Raw genomic sequence first — 12,872 nt, 5'->3', positions numbered from 1 at the left:
AAAACCATGTCAGGCCCATGCTAACAGGGCAACAGTGCAACGATGGATGCCTATTGCTGGTGCCTGTCCACTTGCACCCTAGAACTGCATTTCTGCTGGGCTCTGCAGTGGATGTACCTGCTTGGCCCAGGCCAGCATGAAGGATCCTGCACTAACTTCTAGTGCTCCTTCAAGGTTAGCAGTGCTACTTGTAGGATGAACTTTCAAATCTAATGAATCTCTTCTCCACTTTCAGTGGAGCCATGGGAGTTTTAGTCTCTTCAGTTAGGTTCAGGTCACTGTTGATCACATTTGAAAATCACACCCTTGGACAACTGAAGGCTGAAGGCTCTCTTTCTAAACTGGTTGCCCCAGCTAAGAAGCTTACTTTGATCTTTGGGGCCTGAGTGGGAAGAGGATTGAGTAAGAAGTAATCCATTTGTTTGTAGTCCTTTAGATATGGCCTTGTTTTTAGATCTCAAACCATTCTTCAACAAGCCATGGTGCCTTGGGATATTTCCTACCTTATGAATATATCTAACAGGACATTTCAGACAGTATGTAGTTCACAGCATATCCATTATCCACAGCATATTATTGGTTAACTATCACCCTGTCATCAGGGGAAAATTAACTGAGAGGTTTATCTCCACATGAGACTTAACTCATTATCACCCACGCAGGAAGCCTCCCACTCAGGTGCAGGAGTGTTTAACTCAAGGTTGGCTCATCCCAAACCCACTCAGCTCAACGGGGAATGCCTTCTCTGGGCAGTGAGGAAAATGGCTAACCCACCCCTGCTGCTCATCCTCCAATACCCCCCAAAGACCAGTTAAGTTTTCTAAACTAAGTGACAGGGGAAAGCATTTTAGAGTGCCCTTGCAAAAAAGGACAAGCCCTGATCATAAAAGGCCTCCAGATATGGCACAGAAAGAGTAAGGACATGATGAAACAGATAAGACTTTGCTTTGGGAGGGACAACAAAATTTGGCTACATCATTTGCGAACTCCACCAGGATAACCCTTCAGCCAGCACGCATCTCTACCTGAGATGTCTAAAATCCCTTTCAGTGCCTAACTTGTATCACTCTAATTAAAAAAGTGACTCCCCAGACAGGCTGAAACTAATGTTGCTTTTTCTTAAATATATGAGCAGCTTCAGACTAGTTATTGTGGGCTGCAGAGAGTGCAGACACCTTGCAAAATCCCAGAGATTTCAACAGGACTTTGCATAACGAAGGCTTACGCTGCAAATCTCTTTCAGATCAACAGCAGGGTTATAGAGGAGATGGGCACAGCGTTGGTGGATGGACAGTCCTTTTTTGTGGGGGAAACTGCAGCCTCACGCAGGCAAATTCCCAGCAAAACCATCGTGTAAAGCACTCATGACATGAGTGGAAGGACGTTAGAGGTTCGGCTAAATCTCATTAAGTCTTGAAGCAGCCACATGAAAAAATTAAGTAAAAGGAAACCTCTTTAAGAGGAGATTTATGCTGAAAAACTGGAATCCCTCTCACCTCACTAACTGCCTAGAAGTTAGGCATTTCCTTTAAGCTGGTTATATGTGCTCCTTTCCATTCAGTGCAGAGGAACAGGCACCTCTGCGGGGTGAAGTGGGTTAAGGATGGCTTATTCTGCGAGAAGTGAGGTGGATTATCTGCTAGGATTGATTAGAAAATGAAGATCTGGGTTGCTGGGCTTTTTTTGTTGTGGTTAATATTACATTCCCGCCCCCTCCCCCCCCAAATATGCCATGTTATTTAAATCAGGGAAGTCCTCTGGCCAGTGCTGTCCAGGAATCCGAAGGAGATGACCACCATTTCATCCCATCCTCTCCTAAATCTTGGAGACAATTAAGGTGAGTGAGGGACAGGGCTGCGTCCTCTTCAGAGTCCCACAACCTCCTTTTGCCTAACCCTAAGGGTAGGGCTAAACACATCACCTAGGTTGTCTAGATTCCCTGGAGGGCGAGCATCTCATCTCATCTCACCTCCTTCAGCTGCTTTGGACATGGGCTGATCCATGTTTTGGAGGCATCCTTCCTCCCTCACCTTCCATTGACTCTGTTTTGGACCCACATAGCTGTGGCTGTAGCAGATGAATCGCTCACAAAGGGCCTGCATACCAACACTAGCTTCTTCCACGTGCATATTCAGGAGCTGATGTTGACCCATTTGTCCCGTTTGTCCCAGCACAAAGTACTCCAGCTCAGGCTCTCAGTGGGCACCTTCCAGGTCAGATCTGCTCACCCGATGGAGTACACTGAGTTCTTTCTTACTTCTTCTCTCTGTGCTATTTTCTGCTCTTCCCGAGTCATTGGGCAATGACAGCTAAGCCAGGATCTGGTCTGTCTTGTGCTAGTGATATGATGAAGGACCGAATCCTGACCTTCATGAAATCTCAGGGGGGCTTGTCTCAAGCTTTACTGAAGCTGGGACTTGACCTCAAATTCCAGCTCCAGCTCTTCTGCTGCTGGTGGTGTCAGACCATGCAGGAGATGCTAAGTCATTGGTTTCACCAATGGGCCCCTCAAACCAGTCCGTTCTTTGAGCATTGAAGGAGCAATAAACAGAGGTTCCACCTAACCCTTTCGAACAGGTACCTCTCGGGGTAAAATGGTTCTTGCAAGGCCTGGTGAGGCTTTTCTTTCTTCCACCCACTCAATAGATATGGAAACAGGAAATTAAGTGTTAGCCTGATTGCATCCCCTTCTATTAGTCCTTGCAGTGCTCCTCTACTCACAGCAACCACAATAGGCAAGATCAGCCCTTTCTGTCACCATGCTCCTAAAGATGCTCCGGGTTTCAGTAAAGACCTCCAGTGTATTCACTCTTCTTACCTCAACAGCTACCCTAACATGGGAACTAGGAGAAAAAAACCAAAATTTCCTGATAGCCATTCCAGTAACTCTCTTTGTACAGCTCCTTCAATAGGAGGAGGAGACATTATCTGACCCATTTGGAGAAGACTGGAGCCTGGTTTGGCTTCCTGCACCGGGCTTGGCATTGCAGTCTGAAGAACAGGGAGGACTGAGGCTTGGAGGAGGGACGTATGCCATATAAAATGGTAAATTGACCTTGTTGTAGCACTAAATGAATCCCTAAGAGACTGTGTGAACCATATGGAAATAGCTGGAGTCTGGACATATTAGCACGGGCTGTACTTAGGTTTATAAGCCCTGCTGTGGGCCGATTCGCCAGCGTGCATCTCTCAGTGACGCAGCTGATACTGTCCCTGTTCAGAGGCAGAACTGGCCTCTTCCCGTACCGTGTGACGAGCCACGCTCACACAGACATGATGAGCCAGGAGAGACTTGATTTGATTTTTAAACACGCTGCCTTCCTAACAATATCTATCTTCCTTTGGTTTCTGCCTGCTTTAAGGGAAATCTTTGATGCTTCCTTTCATAACGGCTCCTCTCAGCATTTAATTTCCTTTTACATAATTACGTAGTGGCCGGGAGGAGGAGGAAGACAGAAGCACTGAACAGGCATGGAGCAGCTTTAGAAAACCTTGCACCTGAGTCAGGAGCGCTGAGCGAGCTCTGCTGCTCGTATCCATCAGCAGCACCCGCTGCTCAGCGTGCAGCCCTGAGATGCCCGACCGAATCTCCGGCACAGGCAGGGGAGGAGGCAGGGAAAGCGTGCACTGGGGACCCGGAGAGCTCGGCTGCTGGAGCGTGGCAAGCAAAGAGCCCTCCAGGGCTCGGGGAGGCAGGCGGGGACGTGCGCTGCCTTGGAAGAGAGCGCAGCTTGCTTGGTGTGGTGGAGGAACGGAGGAACTGCATAGCTGAAGAAGGGGGAGTTGGAAAATGATGCAGCTTGTTCGGTGAATTAGGCAGCCATGCCTGGAAGTGGCAAACTGAAAGAGCCACAGATTTGAAAGCCTAGAGGGATTATTTGGCTGTGTTGTCTGACTTCCAGCACAACAGAGGCCAGCAAACTTCACCCAGTGCTTTCTGTAGCGAGTCCAACAATCTGCATAACGCCCTGGCAAGCCTCTTAGGTTATGATTTATACTTTCTTAGTAGGGTTAATAACATTGGAAGCAGCAGGAAAAGGGTGCTGGCAAATGTGAGCAGTTCTAGCAGGAGTTGTAGAAAGGCACGTTCATCATGTCAGCACTTTGGAGGCCTGGAGAGCTTGTGATGAGAGGTTTCAGAAAAAGACTGCATAAATAGGAGAAGGGAGGCCTCTATAAACAACTGTGATGGACATCCTTAAAGTATGGAGGAAGGGGAGAGCAGCCCGACTTACTGATGCTCTAGATAGTGGTGACCTTGGTCCAGCCAGCAAAATTGAACCCTGAAGAACTGCCAAGTTCCAATCCCAGCTCCAGGAAACTCCTCAGGTCTGCCAGAAATGACATGCCACAAACAGGCTGTCTTTTGGAAGCACAATCCGAGTGTCATCCCTCGTGTGTGGATTGAGCAGGGGCTGAATAACCCAGCAGCTCATCAGCTGGTACCACTGTTGGTCCTTGGAAAGGATAATTCTCCCTTGAGCTGGTGACTCTTAGGCAGCCAGCATTCCCATGGGCATGGGAATGAGCTGCTCACCCCAGGGCTGGGAGAGGGGCATATGCCTCTTGACTGGGGTGGATGCCCCATGCTCCAGGACATCACTGCAGCAAAGGACGTCAGAACTGGCAAACTCTTCTCTGTGGTTGCTTCCAAGCCTCTGCTCATCGATCTACCTTTGCAATGATACCTGCACTACAACATCTCTGTCCCTACACAGTCCCCTACACCGCCTTCCTCCATCTCTTTTCTTCAACTTGCTGAGAACCATGGTGCCAATGACTAAACCTTAATTCCTGGGTACTCTTCAGAAAAGCTCCCACGGCATTTAGCTATTAAAAAAAAAACCTTATACTACACTTCACACCATCAGAGCACTGCACAGACATTGAACCATTTGTCCTTGCAACACAAATTCAAATATGGCCAGTTTTATCATCCTACTCAGGTAAGGAGGGAAACTGAGGCAGGGAATGATTGTGTTTGCCCAGCGCTAGGTGGCAAATGAATGGTGACACTTGCCATAGCAGCAGAGACTGCCTGCCTCCTCCTAACAACACCATCATTTCTTTAGACTGGACTGGGTGTGGAAGAGCTGAATCTCATCTTTTGACTGATACTGTTTGTTTTCGCAGCGGAACGAGCAGAAATTTTACCCAGCGAACGCAGCGCGGAGCTGGAATGAGATTTGTCCCAAGTGGCAGCCCCTTACACACCAGGTTGCGTAGGGCGGACGGTTAGCAAAACATCCATCGGCAGCTGAGCAGGGGATCGGAGGGGGGAGGCCGGGAGGATGGGGAGGGGGGGACGAGGGAGCCACTTACATGGTAATGTTTCTGCACGGTTCTTTTGGATCATTATGCAGAGCTGTAGCACCAGTTGAGGGGCGCTCTCGAGGAAAGTTTCCAGGAGGCGCAACATATTTACGTCTGCATATTCGTACATCATAGCCCAGTAGAAACGCCGCTGGTGTTCCTTCCGCCTCTGGCTCTGGATCCCTAGGTACATAGTTCGGATATACCTGCAGGAAACAGAAGGAAAAGCTGAGTGTGAGACTTTGGTATGCATCAAAACCTGAGGAAGATGGGGCTGTGGGTCAGTTGTTTGGGGAGAGGGAGGTTGCGGGGGGGGGAAGAATCTGGGGTAGACACAGGTGTCTACACAGCTCTAAAACTATCATCTCCTGCAAGATCTGAGGACTACTTTTGTATTGCAAGAGTGGGAAAACTTTGATTTGCACCACCCAAATGTGAAGCGTGGGGGGTAGGAAATGCTCATGAAACATTTGCACAAGAAAACAACTCCCTCACTTCTTTTTCCTGATGAGGAGAATCTACTTGACAAACGCTGGTCATGACACTTGGTGGTGGCTTGACAGATCATCTAAGCCCCTTCAGCGCTGTAGTAAGGAGCTTCCCTCACAGACCCCAGAGATTTGACCCTATTTCATCACAGGTGGAGCAATGAGACACGACCTTCACCTTCAGCACATGTGGGACCCAGAAATGCAAAAGGCCACAGCTTGCTACTGGTCAGCCATTGAGACTTTGGGCAATGTTGGACTAGAATGAGGTGCCTCATGCATGGACAGGTAATACTCTGCCACCTCTGTTTCCGTATCAGGTGTGCAAGGAGACCTGCAAACCTCACCCTGGGGACACAACTTCCCTTCAGGGAACCTTTGGCCAACCTTTGTAAACGGAGGTGATCCAGTCAGGGTAGCACAAGGTGTCCAGATGTCACAGGACTTCTTATGCCATTTAAGAAAGGAAGCATCTAACAGGGTCCTTTCTAATGCTTTCTGATATTAATGATCTAATATTGTGTCTTTTTCCTTCTCATCCTGAGTGGTGGCTGTAACCTTGCGCTCTGAAATCTGTAATGGGAATCATTTCACCTAACGCCGACCCTAAAGTTGGTCATCTGAGCTAGTCAATGGATAGAAATGTCCCCTCCTGGGACTGTTCATCTGTCCCACCTCAGGTGCCAGCATGACGGTGGCATGAAGTGCCTTCTGAAGGCTCTGGGAGGGGCTCACAGCACAAACTGGGGTTTCGCCAAAACGATTAGATCATTCCTTGCCACTCGGGGTGAGATTGCACAGCAAGGAAGAGCAGAAGGAAAGGACATAAGCCTCGACAGCCTCTGTATCTCCAAATTACGCCCAGGGCCAGGGAGCTGGGAGAGAAGCAAAGGTAGTTCTGCAAGCCCTGCCCTCTCTCAAGCACCGTGTCCTTCCTTCCCGTTCGCAGCTCACAAGCACAAAAGACGAAAAATCCCGAAAGAAGACGCAAGGACACAAAAAAATGACGCCGGAAAGCCACCAGATGGGGCTCGACACTCGAGAAAATGGTACGCCAGTCACATACGACACTGGTGACACTGGTGTGACATCCTCAGCAGAGCCCGAGTGGCGTGGAAATGCCTGTGGACCACCATGGACACCAGTCCTCCTCCTTCTCCCCAACATGCCCAAGTCCGCCGCCTGTACGTGGCATTTCCCTGAAGGACCCCAGCCCCAGAAGCTGCAGGATGACACAGGAATCCCGCCTTCCCTTCACGCATGCAAGAAATCAAATAGATGTTGTTTAGCAGGAAGGGCAAAGTTGGGGAGTGTGAGTTGCAATGGCTCAAGGAGAAAGCAGAGAAAAGGAGCATGCAACTGGTTTTTATAATATCAGCGACACACGGCCACCGACACCCAAGGTGGTGGTGCCTATAAGGTGCTCTCCGTGGGCAAAGACAGCATCACGTCTGCCAAACTGTTTCCAGAGAGATATTCGCCGAATCTGTCCTGCAGTCTTGCATGGCCTCCCCTTCCCAGGAGCTCCCGTTCCTGCTAGTACATGAAAACTAAGCTCCTTTTCTGAAGTGTAAGCCACTAATTTCTCATCATCCCAGCCATGGACAAGGAGAGGAATTTATTCATTTTCACCCTGCAGCAGTCTTTTACCTGTTTGCACCTAGTTACCATGTAAACCTTCAGTCGTCTTTTCTCCAGACTAAAAAAAACCCCAATTTCTTTCAGTCCCTTCTCACAGCTCACATTTGCTAGACCTCTATTCTTCCACATTGCTGTCCCCACCAGCTGTCTCCAGTTTTGGGTTATTTTTAAGACTGTCTTTACTCTTCTGAGCACTCCAGGGTGGCGGAACCAAACTATAACAATGGAATTGAGTCACTCAAAAAGATTAAGAAGAAAGTAACAGAAGGGACACCACGTCCTGCCATGATTTCTCCTTGATCTCTAGGGATCCACCACCATCCACACAGTTTAAGCATGAATGTTTCTCACTGGCCACAGTGAGGGGACATGCCACCTATTCATGGAGGCAGCATGCATGAAAGGACATAAAAATGCGTTGGATAAATGTAATGTCCTGGCCCTGTCTCCATCAACGGCCAGGACAACGGCAATGACAGTAACACCAAATTCTTTTGGCTGTCGAGCCCAAAGCCTTTTGCAAAGGTCAGCTGTATTGTGCCCCTTCCATAGATGGGGAAACTGAGTCACAGAGCACCAAAAGGGCTCTCACAATGTCTTCTGGTAGCAGAACCCAGATCTTTTAGTGCTCTCCCCAGTCTCTAAACACCACAACACTGTAAAGCCCAGACCTGCCCAATCTGATCTGTACTGGAAGACCCAGCAGGACAAATCTGTCCCTGTCCAACTGCCACATGGGACTGTGACCCTGGGAATCTCTTGGCATGGTTTTGGCCAGCAAAAGGTCACAGCCTCCCCAATGAACAGTGCGTGAGCAAAACAACTCCAAGGACCATTTGCAGCCGAAGGCAAATGAACTAAAAAATGACAGTCCCTTTGCACTCTCTTTTCAGTCCATGCAAAAATACGGTGCTCTCTCTTTAGCATCCTTCAGACCCAAATCTGACAAAGAGAGGAAAGGGGGCAGCAAAAACCCATTCCTCCTTGATGCCAGTTGATTGTGAGTTTTTAGCAGAGAAAGTGCAAGAGTAACAGGGAAAAGCAGTATTTCGACCTGGTAGGCTTTCAACAACTAATAAATACGTGTCTAATTAATCAATATAAAATTTCACCTAGCTGTAACATTGGTAATGCTTTTTCCAAACATGAATGTACAGCAGCGGTATAAGCAGTTTTATTCCAGTATATATATTTCTTCTTTGTGGTATTTTATTTACTTGTTTGAAGGCTTTTTCCTACCTTTACTAACATTGCTTAAGTGTAGACAAACTCTGTGGAAAAAAAAAAAATCAATGTCATTTCACCTGAAATTTGTTGTTCTCGGTCAAGCTGGTAGCAAACAGGATTCTATAATTAGACTTTCAAATCCATATTCAGGCCTGATCTTCAATCTTTAGCAACACGATGCTTCCTCTTATGTCAGTGAAAGCCATTCACTGCTCTGTGCTTTTGAAAATCAGGCTAATTTATTTATTTAAGAGCTTAATTTTGGATACAGGAGCTTAACTTGGGCCTTTTATTTTTTGAATGCTGGCTATTTTTACATACGAGTGTGTGTATTTGTGTGTATGTATGTATTTTTAGTTCTAAGTCCCATCATGGCTTCAAGAGATAGAACTAATTTGGGGTTGGGAGGGGGATTCGAGGCGATTTTCTTTAAATGCACAAAGGATTGGCTGTCTCCTCCGTTCTGGCGGGGTTCCCAGAATTCCTGTTGGTATAATTACCCTCACGCTTATTTACTACATATGTCGCAGTAGCACACAAACTGCGTGGGGCAAAGTCACTGCTGTCCCTGCGGCAAAGCACGTTTTTAAGGAGCCAAAGCCATCGCCTCCAGAAATGTGGTCAAATAACCTTTGGAGACAGCCCCAGGATGCCACCAGGAGGGAGGAGATGCTCCTACCATAAAAAAAAAAAACCAAAAACAAACAAAAAACCCACTCTAAGTGCTCTGGTAAAAGATGCTTCATGTGGATGGCAGTCAGCAGTCTCAGCAAGGACTGTAGCAGAAATGTCCAGAGATAGGATTATGGAGTCAGAGGCTCTGTATATATCATTAAACAAAGCAGACCAAAGACCAGCCTTTGTCCTTGGCCAGCTGGCATGACTGGACTCCACGTGGCTACATCCATGCTAGTTGGCCTTGGCCAAAATTGCCAGAGACTGTGCTGACAATTTAACAGAGTGAACTATTGCAGGATCGTGCCTGTGCCTTGGCACTGTTCGATTTACAGAGGTGGCTCTGAATATCACCAGCAGAAAGTGTAGGATGATGCCTCAGGCAACAGGCTGGCTTGAAACGAAGAGGATGCTGATGTGTAAGAGGGTTGCAGGAGCATGGAAAGGCATGTCAGCACAGGTCCTGGGCTATGTTTTGAGGAAAGAAGAGTCCTGATGGCCTGTCCCACAAAACCACAAGCTGACCAAGGTCAGGAATCTCAGACTATATCTACAATAGTCAACAAAGAACAGGGGACTGATCACTTTTCCTGAGGCCAATAGGCCCAGACTGACCACAGAAATGAACTCTCTCATCCTCCAGAACCAGGTAGCTGCCTTCATACTCAGTGTTGGGAACGATCCCTGGCCCCTGTGGAGTCCTGAACCCTGCCCAGGTTATGATTACCTGGGAGAGTGCAAATAAGCCTTGACCAATCTAGTGATTATACTAACAATTTAGCAGCATGATGAAGTTACAGTGTCCAAGAGCAGGCCTTGAAATTGCCTAGTTTGCTACTATAGGTATATGGAAAGCCGGAAAGGAATAGGATTTGTGGTACTCAGTCCACCCGCAACAACTCTCGGTTGGGAAACTCTTCTTGACCAAGCACAGCCAAGCCTACTACTGCTTTCAGAGAAGCAAACCCTGGCTTAAAAATGGGACACCATGCTTGAGAAGTCTGAAACAGACCTCTAGGGAAAGGAGGAGCTCAGAAAATTAACTCTGCTGAGTAGGTTGCAACTTACACCTGCAGCACCTTACATGCCCCTTTGGATGAGTAGGATTTATCAAGACCAGGAGGGCAACAGGTACAATACCCTTCCCAGCATCTCATTAACCTCCTCCACTTCTCTCTGGACAACCCTACTTTGCCATGGCAGTATTGTTATATCCTAGGTGTCATGGTAGCAACGCACACCGTATGGATGGACACCATCTCCCTCACCATCCCATGGCACCAACCTTCTCCCTGGTGCTCACTCCTGGAAGAAGAGGGGTGGGATGGGGCAAGTTATTCAGCTGATGGCTCACCCTCCTGCCATCTCCTCCGCAGGCACTCCTGCTAACTCTTGCAAGGGGCCATTATCCTTATGCACTGGAGGGCGTTTACAGTTTAAAAGCCCACTCCTTGGAAGGGAGGAAACGAGGACATGCGTAACTGCTTGGCTGGAAGGCTTGCAGCGGAGGCTGCCTGAGCATACCCTTAAAATGAGGTTATGTAAGGCCAGATCTCAGCTGGAGCGAGCTGGCATCCACAGGGCTCTAGCAATTTACACCAGCTGCGGCTTTGGCCCGCTTTTTTAATTTTAATGAATTACTTTCATTCTAACAGATATAAAAGGAATATAAGATGCAGCGCTCAAGCAACAGGGGAGCATGAAAGTAAAATGCTGTCTATTAAAAAAATCAAAATCAAACTTACAGTTGCCATCACAATTAACGTGCTCAATATCAACATTTGTTAGCAAATTTTTTTTCTTTGTTATAATGTTGCAAGTTAGCGATAAGGATTCACAGATGGATAATTATTGTTCCTAGTTCGAGTATCAAAGTAGTAACTATAGAGCCCCATCCAGGTGTTGATATACCACAGCTTCGTCTGGCTGCTTCCACGGCATCAAACTCCTCCAGAACAAGAGGCTGCATCCAAACCACCTCTAAGGAATGGTTCCTGGCCTGGACTAATCCTCGAAGGGTGTGCAGGACTTATTTACACCACTGATAGTTGTCTTGGCCCAAAACTATGCTGGGGACCATTGCTAAACTGGGAAAGGTCACTTGCCATCTCAAAAGCAAGAAAGGGCACCTTAATTCTTCTCATAGGACTAAGCAAGCAGTGCACACACCCTTCCTTTAATCCAGCATCCTCACAGGTCATCCCAACCACATATGACTAAATCGCTCATCATTCTGATGGCCTTCATCAGGGCCCTGATTTTCAGAATCAGGATTCTCAGAGCTTTCTGAAATCTTGCCACTTTTGGCACTTCTTCATATGTTTTATACCTAAGAAAGAATAAAATGCAACAAGAAGTGTGTTCATCAAGTGTTTCAGTCCTGCCTTGCAGTTTCTGCCCTCTTCTGCCCAGTAAACATGCTTCAGGGTACAACTACCCCTTACCTGATAAGTGCTTCTATCAGCTCCTATTAAACAATTAATAATCTCTATTCCATGCCTTGTCTTGCTTATTGGAGGAGAATGTCACTGAACACGCTTAAAAACCTTAAATGCGTGGCATGACATCATCCATGAGTTGTGTAGACTAGTAGGTCACAGAGGACAGTGTCTTTGGTCTTTCTTTGGACACAGAGTTTACTATCATCTCGGTGCCAAACCTGGAACTCCAATATGAGACTTTATCCACCTCCTCACTTATCACAACATCTCTGTGATGCAGCATCAGGCTTAGGAGTCACTCACAACAAGATTACACAACGGTGATTCCATCAAGGTGAGAAAATTGGATTACTTGGCCAATATTAACGTTTTTGAGTTAAACTGTACCGCAGTTTACTGCATCAATCTCTTTTCATGTTTTCTAGTACCCAGACATTCCTGTTGGCTCATTATTTCCTTATCCCTGCTTGAAAACTTCTCTGTGAGTTTCTCAAAAGCATTAGCCAAGATCCGTTCCCTTTAAAGCCAAAGGGTCAAGTCAAGTCAAACTTTCTGAATACCCCTAACTCATAGACATGATAGCTACCACTTCGGGGAAAATACTGGTCTTTATGTGAATTCAAAACCCTATTCTTCAAATGCATGTATTTGAGAAGGGATGATATTTGGACATCCATTTATATTAGAAAGTCTTGCTTTTTGCAAAATAATATTTGCAACTGAAATATCTACTAGAAAGAATGATAGTGCCAGTCTTCTGCTGCTCAGGAGAAACTGTAATAATTTCGTATTCTAAGCCAGTTTAAAGCTGGTTTAAGGCACAGATGGCTTTACTATACACCAACCATGAAAGAGGCATCTGATTTATAAAACGTACGTTGGGGAGGATCATATCATAGAGTGACAGAATAATTTAGGTTGGAAGGGACCTCCAGAGGTCTCCGGACCAAGCCCCCCTCCAAGTGGGGATAACTGGTGTTAGAGAAGGTTGGTCATGGCCTTGTGCATTGAGTTTTGAAAATCTCCAAGGATGGAGACTCAACAACCTCTTTGGGCAACCTGTTCCAGCACTTAACCACAATCATTG

At 46.9% G+C, this 12,872-nt stretch overlaps 1 protein-coding gene across 1 annotated transcript in view; it reads right to left on the bottom strand.

The window, feature by feature from the left end:
- XKR6 (XK related 6) overlaps window positions 1–12,872 on the bottom strand; it is a gene marked incomplete at both ends in the record, with an annotated part of 186,579 nt that overhangs the window by 16,201 nt on the left and 157,506 nt on the right. The window contains one exon of the mRNA XM_082305450.1: window positions 5,323–5,519. Within this exon, the coding sequence (XP_082161576.1) occupies window positions 5,323–5,519 (197 nt within the window). The remainder of the gene's footprint in view (window positions 1–5,322; window positions 5,520–12,872) is intronic.

This window comes from Platalea leucorodia, assembly GCF_965183815.1.
Source record: "Platalea leucorodia genome assembly, chromosome: 3".
NCBI lineage: Eukaryota > Metazoa > Chordata > Aves > Pelecaniformes > Threskiornithidae > Platalea > Platalea leucorodia.
The sequence above is the reverse complement of the archived record's forward strand: the minus strand, read 5'-3'. Positions and strand labels throughout refer to the sequence as shown.